The sequence below is a fragment of the Bradysia coprophila genome (genome assembly GCF_014529535.1).
Source record: "Bradysia coprophila strain Holo2 chromosome X unlocalized genomic scaffold, BU_Bcop_v1 contig_117, whole genome shotgun sequence".
NCBI classification, from domain to species: domain Eukaryota; kingdom Metazoa; phylum Arthropoda; class Insecta; order Diptera; family Sciaridae; genus Bradysia; species Bradysia coprophila.
In genome coordinates, this window is record NW_023503292.1 from 3324774 (window position 1) to 3342955 (window position 18182).

General features: G+C 37.3%; 1 protein-coding gene across 5 annotated transcripts in view; it reads left to right on the plus strand.

The window, feature by feature from the left end:
• The window catches only part of LOC119067041 (chloride channel protein 2), a 228147-nt gene that overhangs the window by 162125 nt on the left and 47840 nt on the right, over window positions 1-18182 (plus strand). For all 5 annotated transcript variants that reach the window (XM_037169782.1, XM_037169784.1, XM_037169783.1 and 2 more), the window contains 3 exons: window positions 10073-10174; window positions 10231-10465; window positions 14647-14809. In XM_037169782.1, the coding sequence (XP_037025677.1) occupies window positions 10073-10174; window positions 10231-10465; window positions 14647-14809 (500 nt within the window). The remainder of the gene's footprint in view (window positions 1-10072; window positions 10175-10230; window positions 10466-14646; window positions 14810-18182) is intronic.

The following is an 18182-nucleotide window of genomic DNA, read 5'->3' on the forward strand; positions in this document are numbered from 1 at the left end:
TTTCGATTTTCGTAAAATTTTTTTGATTTTCGTCAAATTTTCGATTTTCGTCAAATTTTCGAATTTCGTCAAATATTCGAATTTCGTCAAATAATTGAATTTTGTCAATTTTTCGATTTTCGTTAAATTTTCGATTTTCGTTAAATTTTCGATTTTCGTTTAATTTTCAATTTTTGTCAAATTTTCAATTTTCGTCAAATTTTCGATTTTCGTCAAATTTCCGATTTTTGTCAAATTTTCGAATTTTGTCAAATATTTGAATTTCGTCAAATATTCAAATTTTCGAATTTCGTCAAGTTTTCGAATTTCGTCAAATTTTCGATTTTCGTCAAATTTTCGAATTTCTTCAAATTTTCGATTTTGCAAGCTGGCTTAGTTTTTCTCATCATCTGCCAAATCATTTTTACTAAAAAAAATTGACTGGAAACAACCAAAATTTTACCAAAACGAGCCGTCAGAACAGTCGGAGCGTTTGCTGCGACTGAGCCCCGTACGAACCCGTACATCTATTGCGCACGTGCCCTAGTTCGTCCATAGCCCTACTCTTCCCGTAAACGTCGGTAAAGTAAAATTCTTATGAAATTTGTACGTCTTAAAAATTGCGCATAGCGCAATTACGAAGCCCCGTACGATGTTCCTTTCAAACGTAACACAAATTTCAAATTGACCTACAATTTCCTCAGTCCTATATTAACCTATATTTACCTATAAATAAACAATTTACTGATAAATATGCTAGTATATAGCTCAAAATAACTATCTATACCGTTATATAGCCCGATAATACTGATCAATAACTTTTTAAGAATTATTTTCACCGATTTATATTGTTTTTACAAAAATCCAAAATGGCGGCCGACGGCCATTTTGTTAGGAGGTGGAAAGTAGTACGGCTGCTTGACATTCGTTAGTACCTTTCAAACAAAAAAAAACATGAAATTTGGTCAAATTTTACTCGAGATATTAACAAAAAACACCACCTTCACTCTACGGCCGAGTAGCCTCATATAAGCTCACTCAATTTCATGAACTTTTTTTTCCCTGATTGGTACGGTCAATACCTATCTAATAAAGCGAAATCTATCTAAATCCGTTCAAATTTGGCCAACGTTCAAGCAAAAACGGCTTGCCGCCCTGTACCTAGTTCACACCAAGGGGTCTAACTCACGAGTCGGTCATCTAATTTCCATAAACTTTTTTCTCGTCGATCGGTATTGTAAATACCTTTTATTTGACGTATCACTTACAAGTGTAGCCTTTAAATGGCCAGAGATATCTTCGGAAAACGTTAAATCACTTATGGGGCCCCAGCTCGGGAGGGGTCGACCCAAAATCGCCCATCTTCGAACTTAGCCTCACTATTTTGACTATCTTTCAGGGAAAAAAAAATTTGAAATCGGATTTGATTTACTCAAGATATCGACGTGACAGACAGACGGACAGACGGACAGACGGCCCAAATTTTTATTGCGGATTCGTCATCTATGAACATATGCAAACACTTTGCCCTTACCGTCTGCTTCGAATTCCATCAATTACACACGGCATCTTGCTGGTCTGTTCCTGAACATCTGCCACTTTGCGACGCAGACTTTTTTGGTAAAATTTTGGTTGTTTCCAGTCAAATATTTTTTGGTAAAAATTATTTGGCAGATGATGAGAAAAACTAAGCCAGCTTGTTTGAACTAATCGGGTGTAAAATCTAATTTTTGCGTAACGAAGCTGAAAGCGTCAACTCTAGCGATATCATTCATTTTAGAAATTGTACTTCAAAGACTGCGTCACACTTTTCTCGAAGAGATATATCAGTCGTTTTAGAAGTGTAGTCAACAATGCTTTTTATAACAGTTTACAGTTTTAATTCAAAAATTTTACGAAATCGAAAATTTTACGAAAATCGAAAATTTGACGAAATTCGAAAATTTGACGAAATTCGAAATTTTGACGAAATTCGAAAATTTGGCGAAATTCGAAAATTTGACCAAATTTGACGAAATTCGAAAATTTGACGAAATTCGAAAATTTGACGAAATTTGACAAAATTCGAAAATTTGACGAAATTTGAAAATTTGACGAAATTCGAAAATTTGACGAATTTTAAAAAATTTGACGAAATTCGAAAATTTGACGAAATTTGACAAAAATCAAAAATTTGACGAAAATCAAAAATTTGACGAAATTTGAAAATTTGACGAAATTCGAAAATTTGACGAAATTTGAAAATTTGACGAAAATCGAAAATTTGACGAAATTCGAAATTTGACGAAAATTGCCACCATTCAAGAAATATCTCTAAAACCCCAATTGACCCACCCCAAATTTTTCAAGCCGCGGCGGCGTCTGCATTTACTCGGCTCAGCCGAGCCGCCGGCTGAAAACTCGGCGGCGCACAGCTCTAGTTGCTAGAGCAGCGCTGAGCCCTAATTCATAACTGTCCTGGCATCTATTACACGATGCCCGCAGGGCATCGTACTTTCAAAAAATCTAAAAAGTAGATAGGCGTGTTTTGTGGGGTGGCGAAATGGGAAAAAGTTTAGTTCGGACCTAGGTTAGGACTGAGGCCGTACCTCGGACCTAATGATTTTACTATTGATTTCGGTAGTGATTTTGATGCTGATTCAGGAAATGTAGGTCCAAAAAATTTTTTATGTGTCGCTTGGCCGCTAGGTGGCTTCAAAGTCGGAATTTTTGAATCGTCGATACCCTCTGAAAATACCTATCGATTGAGTGAATATCAATAAATTCCATGGTTTAGTTTCCGAGAAAAGTGAAAGAATGTGCCAAAAAAGAGGACCAACTTTGATGTTGGTACGCCCACAAGATGGCGTCGTAGAGCTTTGGTCTCTTCGGAACAAATGTTCAAAAATGCAAATTGATGGGGTTCCTAGAACAAAACTTTTATGCATGAGGTCAGCGAACCAATTTAAGATTTTGAGTCACACGATGTTCCAAGAGCCTCGAGGGGCGGCATCAAAATGTCATTTTTAGGTTGAGATCTTTGTGTCTCTTTAATTTACTCAGACAATATCATCATAACGCATCGATTCGATAAAAAGGAAACTGTTTTCTAAAGTTCGGACCGGCAAAATAATCTTTTCCAGTTGATGCTGGATCATTTTCCTAAAACAATTTTAGAAACAAAAAGATAAGGCCTATCGATTGCACAACATTTGATCATCAAACACTAATCATTTTATTTCAAAATAAATACTATTTGCATTTTTCGAACATTGCAAACTTTTATATGAACAAAATATCATTGTCATCATTGTTTTTTTTGCGCTATCTATTTTACTTTTAAGAAATGTTAAAGTGAAACATTTTCTTTGGGAAAAGTGAATTCATCCTTTTAGAAATTGTTACAGTGAAACAGTTTCACCGAATTTATTTAATATACGCTTTTAAAAATTTTATGCGACTTTCGAACTGATCTTAATTAAATGATTACCAAATAAACGTGTCCCGTTATTGATTGAAAATTTGAATAGGCTAATCCAAGGTAGTGCCGATGCGCTTCGGCTATTAGTGTAAGATTTCTTGCAAAGAAAGAGTTATGACCTTCGTGATTATAACGCCGATATAGTCCAAGAAACACCAAACATTCATTGACAAACGGCGAAGAAACAACACATAACCTTCGTGATTGTTTGTCCATTTTCCTATTATTTTGAAGAAGAAGAAGACAATGTCAAAAGTGATAATTATTGCTCATTCTAATACAAATAATTCACCTTCACGGAAAACTCATATATGCACCCCAGACGAAGAAATCGGGAACAGCTTCACGATTATAGAATATTAGTTGTGTGCTGCATATTGATCTGAGGATCATACAATGCCCGCCTAATGAATATTGTTGTTGTGTGCTGGATATTATTTTTCAGCGTGCAGGTCTTAGCTGTATTTTCAATTTTTTTCAATTCAATAAACAACCTAATTTATCGTTTAATAGAAGAAATTGATTTAATTAACTTTATCAATTTTATTTGCGTTAGCAAAAATAAACAAAAAAACTTTTTCAATTTTTTTTTTATTTTCAATTTTTTTATTATTATTTGTTATTAGCCGTAGATTTATATTTAAATTCATCATATTAAATTGCTAACAGATTTTTTTTTTGCTTACGTTTTTTCCGGTCACCCACCCAAGTACGGACCGCGACCATCGATGCTTAACCTCAGTTTCTGACTGCCAACGACTTTACCACTGCTGCTATACTGCTTGCATATAGTGGCAGTCTTATTTCGAACCGTTGTTACTTTGCTTTATGCAGCACACAGGCATATTTACCGATGCCCCAAATTTGCATCAAAGGTACACTTTTCTCAAAGCACATGGAACTTTCACAGACAATTTTATTTTTTATTCAAAGCTGACATATTTTTACTCGAAAATGTGGTCGTACATTTTTCAAAAAGGGCTCTCGTAAAAATATATCAGCGATCAAAAATTTCGAAACGCAGAAATGTAGGCTACAATTTCAGCGTAGGCTCGGAACCACTTATGGTTGATTTGTTAAATCAACAAGAAAAATCGCCATAATGTGAAGAAAAACCAAGAAATATCGCCAAAGAGTAAAGAAACTCCAAGATCATAGAGAATTGAAAATTTGTCTTTATGGCGTTTCTTCACACTTCTGAGACTTTTCTTGATGATTTAACAAATCAACTAAATATGATGAATTGTCAAGAAAAATCGTCAAAGTGTGAAGAAACTCCAAAATATGACAAATCGCCAAATAATACAATATTGTCGATTTGACTATAACTTTTATTTAGAAAAAGATTGTACGGGACAGCAATGAAAGTAAATAGATAGATATGGCCAAACGTTCAAATTTGTTCTAGCTGGAGCACATACGGATTTGCATGGCGCCACCTCAAACAAACTCATTTCTAGTGCAAATTTCCACTAGAAATGAGTTAGTTTGAGGTCTTCTTCTTCTTCTTTTTCAGCCTGTTTCTATCCACTGCTGGATGTAGGCCTCTCCAACTTCTTTCCATTTCGTACGATCCATTGCCATTTGCTGCCAGTTTGTACCTGCAATAATCTTAATTCCGTTTGTCCATCTCTCTGGTGGTCTACCTATAGCTCGTCTTTTATATGGTCGCCAGTTCATGATCTTTTTGGTCCAACGTTCGTCTGTCCTTCTTGCAATATGTCCCGCCCAGCTCCATTTCAGAGATGCTATTCTTTCCATGACATCAACGACCCTGGTTTGTTGTCGAATCCATTGATTCGTCATTCTGTCTCTGAGTGTTATTCCAAGCATACTCCGTTCCATGGCTCTTTGTGTCACTCTCAATTTATCTTCGGATGCTTTTGTTAAAGTTAACGTTTCCGCTCCATAAGTGAGCACTGGAAGGACACAAGTGTCGAAAACTTTGCGTTTCAGACTATTATTCATTTTGCTTTTGAAAATTAGTCTGAGTTTTCCGAACGCTGCCCATGCAAGACCAATCCTACGTCTTATTTCTGCAGTTTGGTTGTCCAGACCTAACTTCAGTTTATGTCCTAGATATATATAGCTGTCGACTCGTTCAATGACAGTGTCACCAATTTTTATTTCTCTATCGTCCCCGATGTTGGTCATGACTTGTTCATCTTGAGGCCAACTTTGCTCGCCTCTTCACTTAACTGTTGTAGCATAAGCTGAGCCTGACCTAGATTCGCTGCTATCGGTACAATGTCATCAGCGAAGCGGAGATTGCTCAGTTTGAGTTTGAGTTTGAGGTGGCGCCATGCAAATCCGTATGTGCTCCGACTTGTATGGACTGGCCATACCTACTTATCTACTTTCATTGCGGGACAGTATGTACTGCATATAATATAATTCCTCTCTCTTGTGTTTATCTGTGTTCTACGAAGCCAAAATATAATTTCGGACTACAAGTAAACCGTCTCGACCAGTAGTTATTTTCCTAAGTTCCTAATGAGTGCAAAAAGGCTATTTCAACATTAGTTAGGAAAGCATAATTTTTATGTGAATGTTTCTGAGGTTTTCCATCTTAATATTTTCATGAAGTTACAAATAATCCACAGAAAATTTTATTATCCTAGAACGAGGTCGGAAATACATCAAATAAATCAAATAGAAAACAGACTTGGAAATTGTTATTTTGTCTAAAAGTTGATATTAAAATTCTTTGGAAATCGTAAATCGCATAATTGCATGAGCAGGCATCTCAGGATTATAAATCAGGAACTTTGAAGTTCGTCATATATTCATATTCTTATCTTATTCCTGACCAGATTCTGTTTTCATGATTGAGCATTGATTTCCTATGCCAAATTGTAATTTGGCGAAAAAGAATGTTCCGAATCTGCGTTTCGTTTAAAAAAAAGCCTTTAGTTGAAATGATGATTGTGAAGATTTCAAATGGACGGCTCTTGGTGTTTCTCTAATTTTTATTCTATATCCTGCAAAGCATTAATTGTAGCTACTGCGTCCAGCAACTTTTTGATCATTCTTCAGCGACAAGTTTTTTTTTCTAATGGTGCTCCGCACTTTACATCGAACTGATGCAAATTCCTTTATGAAGAGAAAACAAAACCACATTAACTTCACTATTATTCACAATTATTTTAACATTTAGATCAATTTTGCCGTTGAATTTAATGATCAAAATTTTGCTGGCCAGCATTTTAGATGAGACACATAAATAAACAAACGTCTGACACATATCATGACAAGCACATAATATGTTTTTGAAGACAATAGAAGCGATGACGGACGTAGGGTGGCTAAATGTACAATTATATTTTACGTTCTTTTGTATGTTGAGACGTACTGAACGCTTTCCTATATCGTTCACTGATACAAAACATCTTTTTTCAAACTCAAACGGTTTATATTGCATATAGGTACTCTTAATTTAGAAGCCTGATGTAATAATTAGAGCTCGTTCAGGATCGATTTTTTCTTCACTGAGTTTCGTTCAGTTAACGATGACAGGTGTAACTGTGAGGTTAGATTTCTCACGATGTATTTTGGTCGTGAAACGTTACCCAAATGTCATGAAACTTCGGTGAAGTGAATTTACAATGGATGTGTCGTGGTCTGCGGATATAAATCATTTCGATTTCTGTGGACCATTTGATGAATCGATATAAGTAATCCTGTACGAGTTGGGGACTGCAAGTAACCACAGTACAGACAGTATTTGCTATATTGTTGTCGAGTACATCAGAGCGCTGATATTAATCACGAAGTTGCATGCATCCAAGTGCAAAATGCCAGAAACGTCCATCAAATGGCAGCAAGGTTTTTGCGTACAGAACCACCAAGTTTCATGTTGCGGGCGAATGTGTTCGAAACGGAATTGGAGCGTATTTGGGAAATCTTGGATACGCGCAATTATATACGAACAAGATATCTTCTTGTCGACTATTTGGATCATGCACAGGAAATGTTGCTCGGATTTTTTCAGACGGGGAATAATTACATTTGGCCCGGTCTCATCGATCCGAAAGATTATTAGGACGCAATGACAGCGTGTCGGTACAGTGAAGGAAGTGAAGATCATGCCCAGGAAACAGAGGCGCCGACTTTGAATTCGTTCATGGGGGGCTCATGGGGGGCAAAGAGCACAAAATGATAAAAAAATTGTGAAAAACCCTAGGAATTTAAAGAAGTTTTGCATTGTCATGGGGGGCAATCGCCCCCCTCGCCCCCCACTGGCAGGAAACCATTCAATACTATTACGAGGCATATGAGGAGACGCCTGATGCAATTCAGATGATCAAAGAAATGGTCGAACTGGATGGTCGACCTTAGAAAAGCGCACTGTAGACTGTGCGAAAATATTTTTTTCTGACTTTTCATTGCGTCGAATCTTCTTCTTCTTCTTCTTTTTCAGCCTGTATCTATCCACTGCTGGATGTAGGCCTCTCCAACTTCTTTCCATTTCGTACGATCCATTGCCATTTGCTGCCAGTTTGTACCTGCAATATTCTTAATTCCGTTTGTCCATCTCTCTGGTGGTCTACCTATAGCTCGTCTTTTATATGGTCGCCAGTTCATGATCTTTTTGGTCCAACGTTCGTCTGTCCTTCTTGCAATATGTCCCGCCCAGCTCCATTTCAGAGATGCTATTCTTTCCATGACATCAACGACCCTGGTTTGTTGTCGAATCCATTGATTCGTCATTCTGTCTCTGAGTGTTATTCCAAGCATACTCCGTTCCATGGCTCTTTGTGTCACTCTCAATTTATCTTCGGATGCTTTCGTTAAAGTTAACGTTTCCGCTCCATAAGTGAGCACTGGAAGGACACAAGTGTCGAAAACTTTGCGTTTCAGACTATTATTCATTTTGCTTTTGAAAATTAGTCTGAGTTTTCCGAACGCTGCCCATGCAAGACCAATCCTACGTCTTATTTCTGCAGTCTGGTTGTCGAGACCTAACTTCAGTTTATGTCCTAGATATACATAGCTGTCGACTCGTTCAATGACAGTGTCACCAATTTTGATTTCTCTATCGTCCCCGATGTTGGTCATGATTGCGTCGAATGAATTCTGAATAATGGATCAGTGATGTTCGTCATGGTCCAATAAATTTCTAAGAAACAAAACAGTTCTGTTGTCAGTTGTTTGTGGCACCTCCTTCCTCTTCATTTTGTATATAAGTTCCGTTCCCCTCCACTTTCGGTCTAGTAAGTTTGTCCGTTAAGGTAAGTTAAGGACGCAAGTGAGTATCACTGTTAAGTTGAGGTCCTCCACATTCATAATAAATAATAATTTAATCAAATAATTGCATTAGTGAGGTGGAGGTCACAGCCCTCGTCAAAGTTCACCTACGTTCCATCGATTCATACATACAATTTTTTGAAATTAATATTTGCCCCAAGAGTACTCGACCTCAGCTTTCCAACGAACCCATACACGCTCGTGTCCTTGCCCCCTTACGGAAATGAAATCCGGACTACGAAACCCCATTTTCGACTTTTTGCCGATTACCACCTGCCAGGTATGGAAGATCAAAAAAATCTTAGACTTGTTTTGGGGCCTAGGCACCAAGGCCTAACTAGGCATATATACAGAAGTCCCGGAAAAAATAGCGCTGATTTCGGTCAGTCGAAATTCAAGTCGAAATTCAAAAGAATCCCTCTGTGGGAATGTAAACATAAACAGAAAATTAACTCGTAACTTTCACTAACGTATCTGAACGGCAAACGTCAGACAACTGTTAGTGTAACATTAAACGAATCGTCAAATCTTCACTGAGTGAAGAAAAAATCGTTCCTGAACGAGCTCTTAAAAACCAAGAGAAAATGTAACCAAAACCAAAATTTAGTTTATCCACCCTATATCACATTTTGAAATCGTGACTGCAGCGCCCGTCATTGCGACCGCTGAGTTAACTAAATTTAAATTTGTGGATTCCATTGTTGTGGGATAAAGTGTGGGTTAAATAAGATTAATACCTTTGGAAAACCCGAAAACTAAATTTCTTCGACTGTAATGTGGATTGCATTTAGTGGATTTGTTTAAAATTCTCAAGAGTGGCTGGTTTTTAAGAATTAGCGACGGTACAATCGCTTGTGTTATCGGTACTTTTTTAACGGTAGAAAGTGTGTGTGTGAGACGAAGTTCGACAATTGATAGGCTTTGCTAATTGATAGGCTAAACATGCGAGTTGTGACGTAGCATTTGAAAAAACGGTTCAAAACTAGGTTGGAGACACTTCTTAAATGTACACAGTAGCTCAATGGTACAGCATCAGTTGAAGGTTGTGGGTTCGCGTCCCATCCGTGCAAAAAATTTGTCTTCTCAGATTTAATTTAATTCCTATACGATTTCTAATAATTATTGTACCAGTTCTAGTTACTTTAACTAACCATTTTTCTAAAGGAAAAAAAAGAACTTTCAAAATCAATTCTCATTTACTCAAGTTATCGCGTACACGACCCGACAGAAGTTTTGCGGATTTTTGCGTCATCTATAACCATAATCAATCGAACTCAATGTGTTACAAACGGCATAAGCCTGCAATCGAAAGGGGCTAAAATGGTGTCTCTTTGAATCGAAACAGAAATAAAAACTGTTTGCTAATGTTTGCCATTAAATTTCTAGGGTAATCGGTGGACTGGGTGGATCTCTTTACGTGTATGTTCATCGAAGATATGTATTGTTCATGAGGTCAAATAAAAAAATGAACAACTTCTTACAAAAAAAGTTTGTTTAGCTTAGAATTTAACTGAATACAATATAATTTGTTATTCTATTTTTAGCCGTTTCTTGTATCCTGGGATTTTAGCTTTAATTGTATCATCGCTGTCATATCCACTCGGAACGGGACAATTTATTGCTGGCGAATTAAGCACTCATGAGCAAGTTAGTCAATTGTTTGCAAATTTCACATGGATTCAGGATGATTTAACAGTGGAGCAGGCTACGATCGTTTCAAATTGGGCAACCAACATGACTAACGTATTTGTCAACCTAACAGCATACACTCTGTTTACAGTAAGGAAGTTTGCCGCATACATATTAAAGCTGTACCCCCTTCGGCGTTAAATCTCTAATTGTTCATTTACAGTTAGAGGCAGTGAAATTTTAGCATGAATTTACTTCAACTGTTTATCACCTTATCCGCACAACCAATCAAAACTGTTTTTAGATCCATACGAAGTACTGGGGTCTTATACGTTCATGCATACGTTTATAACGCATCGAGTCCGACTCCTGAGTAAAGGAAAACCTATTGTTGTCAAATTAGCGAAAAAAATGTTAGTGTGTCCCTCCGTCTGTCCGTTCTCTAACTTGAGTAAAACGCATCCGATTTTCACAATTCCGTTTGGTTACCGTTTCGTAATGTCAAAAGAAAGGCTTGGTTTGAAGGTGGGTGATTTTGGATCGACTCCTCCTGAGTTAAGGCTCAATAAGTGCTTCAGAGTTTTTCGAACTCCGAACATTTAAAAACTTTACCTGTAATAGAAAAATCGGTGAGTTAGAGCCCTTGGTGTGAACCATGTGTTACGCGCCAAGCATTCTTTGCAAATAGACGGCCAAATTTGAACCGATTTTTGTTTGAAAAGTATTAACGAATGTCAGTACAATTTCTGGTCTCCTAATGAAATGGCTGCCGGCGCGGTGTTAACAGAGAAGTAATTGGTTATGAGTGATTAATTGAAATTAGCTGACCTAGTTTTCCAAAACATTCGACAATCAATTTTTTTAGAAAAAATTTGAACCAACTGGAAACTGCGGGAAAAAGACCGAATTCGACTTTTTCGAAGAATTACATTCATTTATTTATTTTAATGTCATTCAAAAACAATAGATAAGTCTTCGTCTTCGATTATTTGTTGCTTTTGGCAAACTTAGAACCCAGACATGACAATTAATCCACAGTCTTCACTCCAGGTTTCTGATATGTGTATGCCTCATGTTGCACTTCTTCAGATTCAAACTTTGAAATAAATTAATAAATAATTTTCTTCTCGTACACTAAAACTAAGGCGTTCGACACGCTACTTATTTCAAAAATAATAACAATAAGACATACAGTAGAGATGAGTAGGCCGCCCGCAAAAATGGGCTGCCCGCCGCCCATGCCACATGCCCACGGGCATGGGCGTTGTGGGCTTCATAACTCGTGAGGTCTGGGCATGGGCATTTTCATAAAACGCGCCCAAACTATATTTTTTATCGCACTTCCATCAATTCAAAGTTTCACTATGTAGTGAAATGAAAGATTTTCGATGTGGAGTGTAATTTTAAGAACACATTTAGCAATCCTGGCAGCAGAAACGAGTGACGAACCGAAATTTTTAGAAAGTGGAATAATTCTATATCTGAAACGGTCTTCATTGACATGGCAATCAGTAGCAGAGTTTCTTTTTATGTAAACATGTGACTCACAGTGGATAGAAACAGGCTGAAAAAGAAGAAGAAGAAGAAGATGTGACTCATACAAGACACATTTAACGCTCAATAATTCAGCGATTTTTGTAGACAAGGTTTGTGGGCTGGGCTAGTGCCCATGGGCATTTTACTCATGAGCATTGGGCTGGGCAGTGGGCTTTCTTTTTCAAATCGTGGGCACAGTGGGCATGTGGGCACAAAAATTTGCTATGCCCACTCATCTCTAACATACAGCACGAATCCAACAAAATTAATTTACGTTTTCATCTAATCAACGCATCAACACAACACATTCGAAATCTACCGCTCGCATAATATTCATTTTGTCATATGTCATTCGACAAAACGCCGCAACAAAAACCCGAAAAAAATGCAAACGCTGTTGTACATGTAACGTACGACAGTTGTATGTACATTTTTTAAAATTTATTCAAAGCAAAAGAAAGACTGCTCGCATACTAAACATTTTGAAATGAAACTTTGGCCACTGAAAGATCTAATTTGGATTCATCATTCTCAACTTTAATATCAAAAAAATGTTTCGTCGTTAAGAAATGGCAGGTATGTGAAAGTGAGCATTTAATGGCGATTTTTCCACGACATTGTCCATTTTCACATACCAAAAAAATTCTGCGTCGCATGTGGCAGATTAAAGTTCTCGTAGGTTTGTCCGTGAGCATCTGCCACTAATTCGGTGGAATTCCATGGGTGATATTTGCAGGGCTGCCACTCCTCCTAAAACTCCTAAAAAACCTAAAATTTATAAATCCTCCTAAATCCTCCTAAAACTCCTAAAATGGAGTGAAGACTTAAAATAAGATTGGTGCTTATACAACTCATACAAATTTCGCCTGCGGCGCAACGTTTTTCTCTATTTGTTATTTCATTTCATAGTTTCCTACATCGTGTACAATACGTCCACGCAAGTAACGCAGAATCACCTTCATATGGGTGGAACCATCAGTTCAGGGACATAGATTCGGTGGCCCTTCGTTTTTTTACCACCGTTCGAAACATTGCTTGGTAAAAGAGAAAATAGTGGTTTTTGTAATGACTATGAAACGAGGTATTTTTTAAAGACGATTTTTTAAACAAAAGATAAACACGGTCCCGCATGTTTTTAACTTATAGACAGACCTAAACTTTTCGTAGAATACCGTGACCGATTAAATAAAGTGTTACCATTCGTCATCTTTTCCGCCCATTGCTTCTTACTTTCGAAAATTCTAAGAACATCAGTTTTTCACCACACGCCTTCTTTCGTCCTCTTTCTTCAGTATAACCATCGGCTAAGTAAATTAAACGTGGCTCATATACTTGAAGTGAAAAATGTTAGCTCGCTCCGCTCGCATTGGGTAATTCTTTCTTTTAACAAAGAAAATTGGGTGTAGGCACGCTTTTCATTTTCTACTCCATTCAGTCTTGAAATAGTTATTTACATAACAAGGGGAAAGTAATTTTATTTGGCGAGTATGCAATGTTGTGCTGGCGTGTAGATGTGTCAGATTTTACGATTCTGCAATTTGTATATTGGAAAGTTTTGAAAAAATTGCCATACAATTCTGGGTCGAAAAGTAATCAGGAAAATTGCCCTGAGATTTCACTGTCCAACATTTTGAGACTATCTTGTCGAAAAGCAGAAAATAGTTACTTACATACGCAAAGTCTGCTGTGGATGGTATACTTTAGGGAATTTCGCGAGTTGCAGCCCGACCGCACATGGACCAATTTTCTAGAATTTTTTTTGCAATTTTGTCCATGAGAACGACTAAGACAATGAATTGAAGAAATGATTTTCATTTTGAAGTTTTCGTTGTGTGGAAATGTCCTTTTTTCCAAAAATGAAAATTAGTAATCCCAACCGATTGGTACTCCTAGGTAATGGGATAAAATTAGTAGTCGGTCTATTAAACACAGGGTATTTTAATCGAAGCAATGAGACACCCCTCAATTAAGAGCATGTTTGACAGAAATAATTTAATCGAACGAGAATGGATTGGCATTTGCTTCCCGTCTCGTTCAACGGTTCAACAGCATCTCTTAAAATCTATTTAAAATCTATTGGTCTATAGACCAAAAGCTATTTTTAAATCCATCAAAAATCTCCTAAAATCCTCCTAAAATCAAGCTGAAAACCTCATAAATTCCTAAATTAGGTGGGATTTCATACCGTGGCAGCCCTGTATTTGTGTAATGTACAGATACAAATTTAGGATTAATTTTAACATAAATACAATGTATGAAATGATTCAATGAATCTCGCACATTAAATGCAGCAGATAGTACAGTAAATAGCAATGTATGAGAGCTGCTGTCATAAAATAACATATATATCCGTAAAATGTTTATGTAGGAGTTAAATATAGGTAAATATGGCAGTATATAGCTGTTTCTAAAGAAATTTGTTAAATTTGACTTCGTACGGGGAGAGAATGAAGTGAAAGAGATGAAGAACTGTATTGTCTTATCACTTCTATGCGCGTGGGCTTCAACGGTAAAAAGAAGAATAAACAGTTTTAATTGTATGTGTGGATCTATTCATGCTGAAATTTCACTGCCTCTGACTGTATCTAACCACAATTAGAACAATACGAATCGATTTTTTCGTTGAAGAGATTTCCTGATTTCCAGTCCAATTTTGTCAACAATAAAGCAAATATAATTGAATATATTCCCTCAACCATATATAAGTTTGATAGCCCTTGCAATTGCTTAAAAACTATTTTAGTTTCCAATCATAAGAATTATGAACTCATGTGTAAAAAAAACTTTTTTTTCAGTTTTTTTTCTCAATTGTTGCCTCTACTATTCCTGTGCCATCTGGCATCTTTATTCCAGTGTTCAAAATCGGTGCTGCTATCGGGAGATTAGTGGGAGAGGGAATGCACCTTTGGTTTCCTAGTGGAGTTCGTTATGGCGGCAGAATTTCTCCTATTATACCAGGTAAACTTCTCTTCTTCTTCTTCTTCTTCTTTTTCAGCCTGTTTCTATCCACTGCTGGATGTAGGCCTCTCCAACTTCTTTCCATTTCGTACGATCCATTGCCATTTGCTGCCAGTTTGTACCTGCAATATTCTTAATTCCGTTTGTCCATCTCTCTGGTGGTCTACCTATAGCTCGTCTTTTATATGGTCGCCAGTTCATGATCTTTTTGGTCCAACGTTCGTCTGTCCTTCTTGCAATATGTCCCGCCCAGCTCCATTTCAGAGATGCTATTCTTTCCATGACATCAACGACCCTGGTTTGTTGTCGAATCCATTGATTCGTCATTCTGTCTCTGAGGTAAACTGAAGGCAGATAAATTAAGATTAGCTTTAAAATTATCAAAATCTGACAGAAAATCTCTTCTGAATTTTTGTAACTTTTATTCCCGCACGAAGTAATGGAGCTGCCATGTGTAATTCCTGGAATTCGATGAAGACCTTCAGGGCAAAATTTTTGAATATACTTACAGATTACGAATTTGCAAGTAACATTTTGTCTCTCCGTCCGTCCGTCACATCAATAAATTCCGATTTTTTTTAACGATTCCTTTATTATCCCTTGACTTACGTGTGTGGGATACGAACGATGATTTATACATATACATACAAAGATAAATACATTTAGGTTGATAAATCAATCCTCTTAAAGAGATTTGTCAAAGAAAAACAAAATAAATTAAATTAATTTGGATGATTAAGGGACAATAAGGTTACATAAAAAACAAATATCACAAAAAATATTCACAAAGGCAGCACTAAATTTCGAATCAGTTAAGGAAAATATAAGGCGTCATCACACTGTATTTTCGATCACTGACTTTCATGACGCCAAACTTGCCTCTGTGTCTGAAAGATTTTATGCTCGTCAGGTGTCGAAATACCAAAGATCACAACTAGTTCAAAAAAATGAAAAGATTGACGTACAACGGCTTTCCACACAAAATGAAGAATTTGCTACGAAAATGACTGCCGAATTAGATAACGTCAACAATCAATGTGAAACATTGGCCGAATTGAATACCAACATCGTCGATAAAACGGGTTGCATGAAATCCAGATGCAAATCCGTCCAAGGGAACGAATCAAAACTCAGCAGAGAAACATTAGACCTGATCGCAAGCAGAGCAGAGTTGGTAAAAAACGGAGGACGAGATTCGGTGGAATACCGGAACTTGTTTAAAAGTATAAACAAAGTAAGGAGATCAGATTAAAGAAAATATAATGTCCAATTGGCTCAAAACAAAATTGAAGCTAACTGCAATATGAAAGTCCTACGGAGAAAAATGACAAACGCCAAAAAAGAAATCTTCAAATTACGAGACGAAACAGGAACGATCCAAACGGATCGAAATGCGATATTAAATATTGCAACAGAATTTTATGAGAATTTGTTTTCTTCAACAAGACAGAGTCCAATGGAAGAAACCGAAGATGAAAAACAAAAAGTCTCCCGGAGAAGATGGTGTTCCAGTGGAAGCCATTAAACTAGGTGGAGACTCCTTATTTAAGGCAATCACGGCTTTGTTTAATCAATGGGAAGAAGTACCAGAAGCCTGGGAAAATGCGGTAATTACATTGCTGCATAAAAAAGGAGACATAACAAAGCTCGAAAATTACCGACCCATAAGCCTATTGTCAACACTCTACAAGTTGTTTATGAAAATCATTACGAAGAGGAACACTAACAAGTTCGACTTCTACCAACCTGTTGAACAAACTGCTTTCAGATCTGGTTTCAACACAAACGAGCATATGCAGGTGATGAGAACTCTTATTGAGAAGTGTCGTGAATACAACATCGACATAGTCTTGCTATTCGTAGACTTCAAAAAAGCTTTCGATTCAGTGGAAACATGGTCGATATTATTTATTTATTTATCGTATGGTTTTATCAATCACATAAATCAGCAAAAATATATAAATCGAACATTTAACACGTAAAAACAAAAATAAAAATCAAAATCAGAGGTCCAAATCAAGGTTCAAAAGCCACTCGACAGCCCCTTCGTCCAAACGATTAAGCCCTTCAATACCACCAACAAACTTTCTGATGGGACAATCGTTCACAATATGCAGCATCGTTTGATCCGTCTGATCACAACAAGTTGAGTCTTTCAAGTTCCACAAGTACAAGAAATGAGCACAATTTCCGTGTCCTGAGCGGATCCGATTCAGTCGTACCCATGCTTTCCGTGGAATGTCAGATGGCCTTAACGTTGGATCGTTAACCAGTTCGCTGTTTCGCACACACACCCGATGCCAAAGATTCTTCCATTCGTTGTCCGGTCGATACGGGTTGGGGATGTTGTTGAACGTTGACCAAGATGGTTTTCGCGATGTCAGCCGACTTTGTGATAAGTCGTTCAGGTCAATGTGAATAGGTAGTTCATCCATTTTCGATTGCTTTTCCCATTGTCTTGCGAAAGCTTTGAATCTTCTATGTTGGCCAAAACACTTAGCCGTTCGATCTGTGTGGAGGACACTGTGCCAGTGATGATACACATACCTTTGTTTAATGCAACATCGATGTGGTGCGTGTGTGCACTTGCAAGCCAAACTGTTGCACTGAATTCTGCCACCGAAAAAACAAGTGCGAGCGCTGTTGTTTTAAGCACATTGGCATCGGCACCCCATGTCATTCCAGCCAGTTTGCGCAGAAGGTTGATTCTCGGTTCCACTTTCGCTACTATTCGCTGGCTGTTCGCATTAAAAAAAAATCGGCTGAAAATGTGGGTAGTGGTAGGAAGATTGTGGGTGGAAAATTTTCAAAAATAAATTTTTTTTGAACAAAATAAACTTAAAATAAACTTTTTACAAAAAGAAATCATAAATAAGTGGGAGCAGACTAAAGTTTTTGCATGCGCAATTGATAATCACAAGTTAAAGCTATTTGATTTTTTTAAATTCAACTTTCTTTTTCTTTTAATTTATCTCAGATTAATTTTTCAGCCGTCGGCTAAGCCGCGGCTTAGCCGAGATTTTAGCCGCCGCCAACACTTTTTTTTCGGCTAGCGGCCGCCGACGATTTTTAGACGGCGCTCATGCCTGGAACCGCCCCCTGAGGTAATCCGTCATTAAGTGTTCGTTGTCTGCTCACGTCGTTGTCCATGTGAACGTAGATGAAACGATTGCTCAGCAAATTGTTTATGAGCGTGTACAACGTATTGCATTGGATGATTTTTATGAACTTGTACAAAACTCCATGCCGCCATACAGTATCATAAGCCGACGACAGATCGATCAAAGCCAAGCCGGTTATCAGATTTCTTTGGAAACCTGTTTCAATGTGCGTCGTAAGTGCTAATACTAGCTCAGATGTGCTTCGGTTTGGT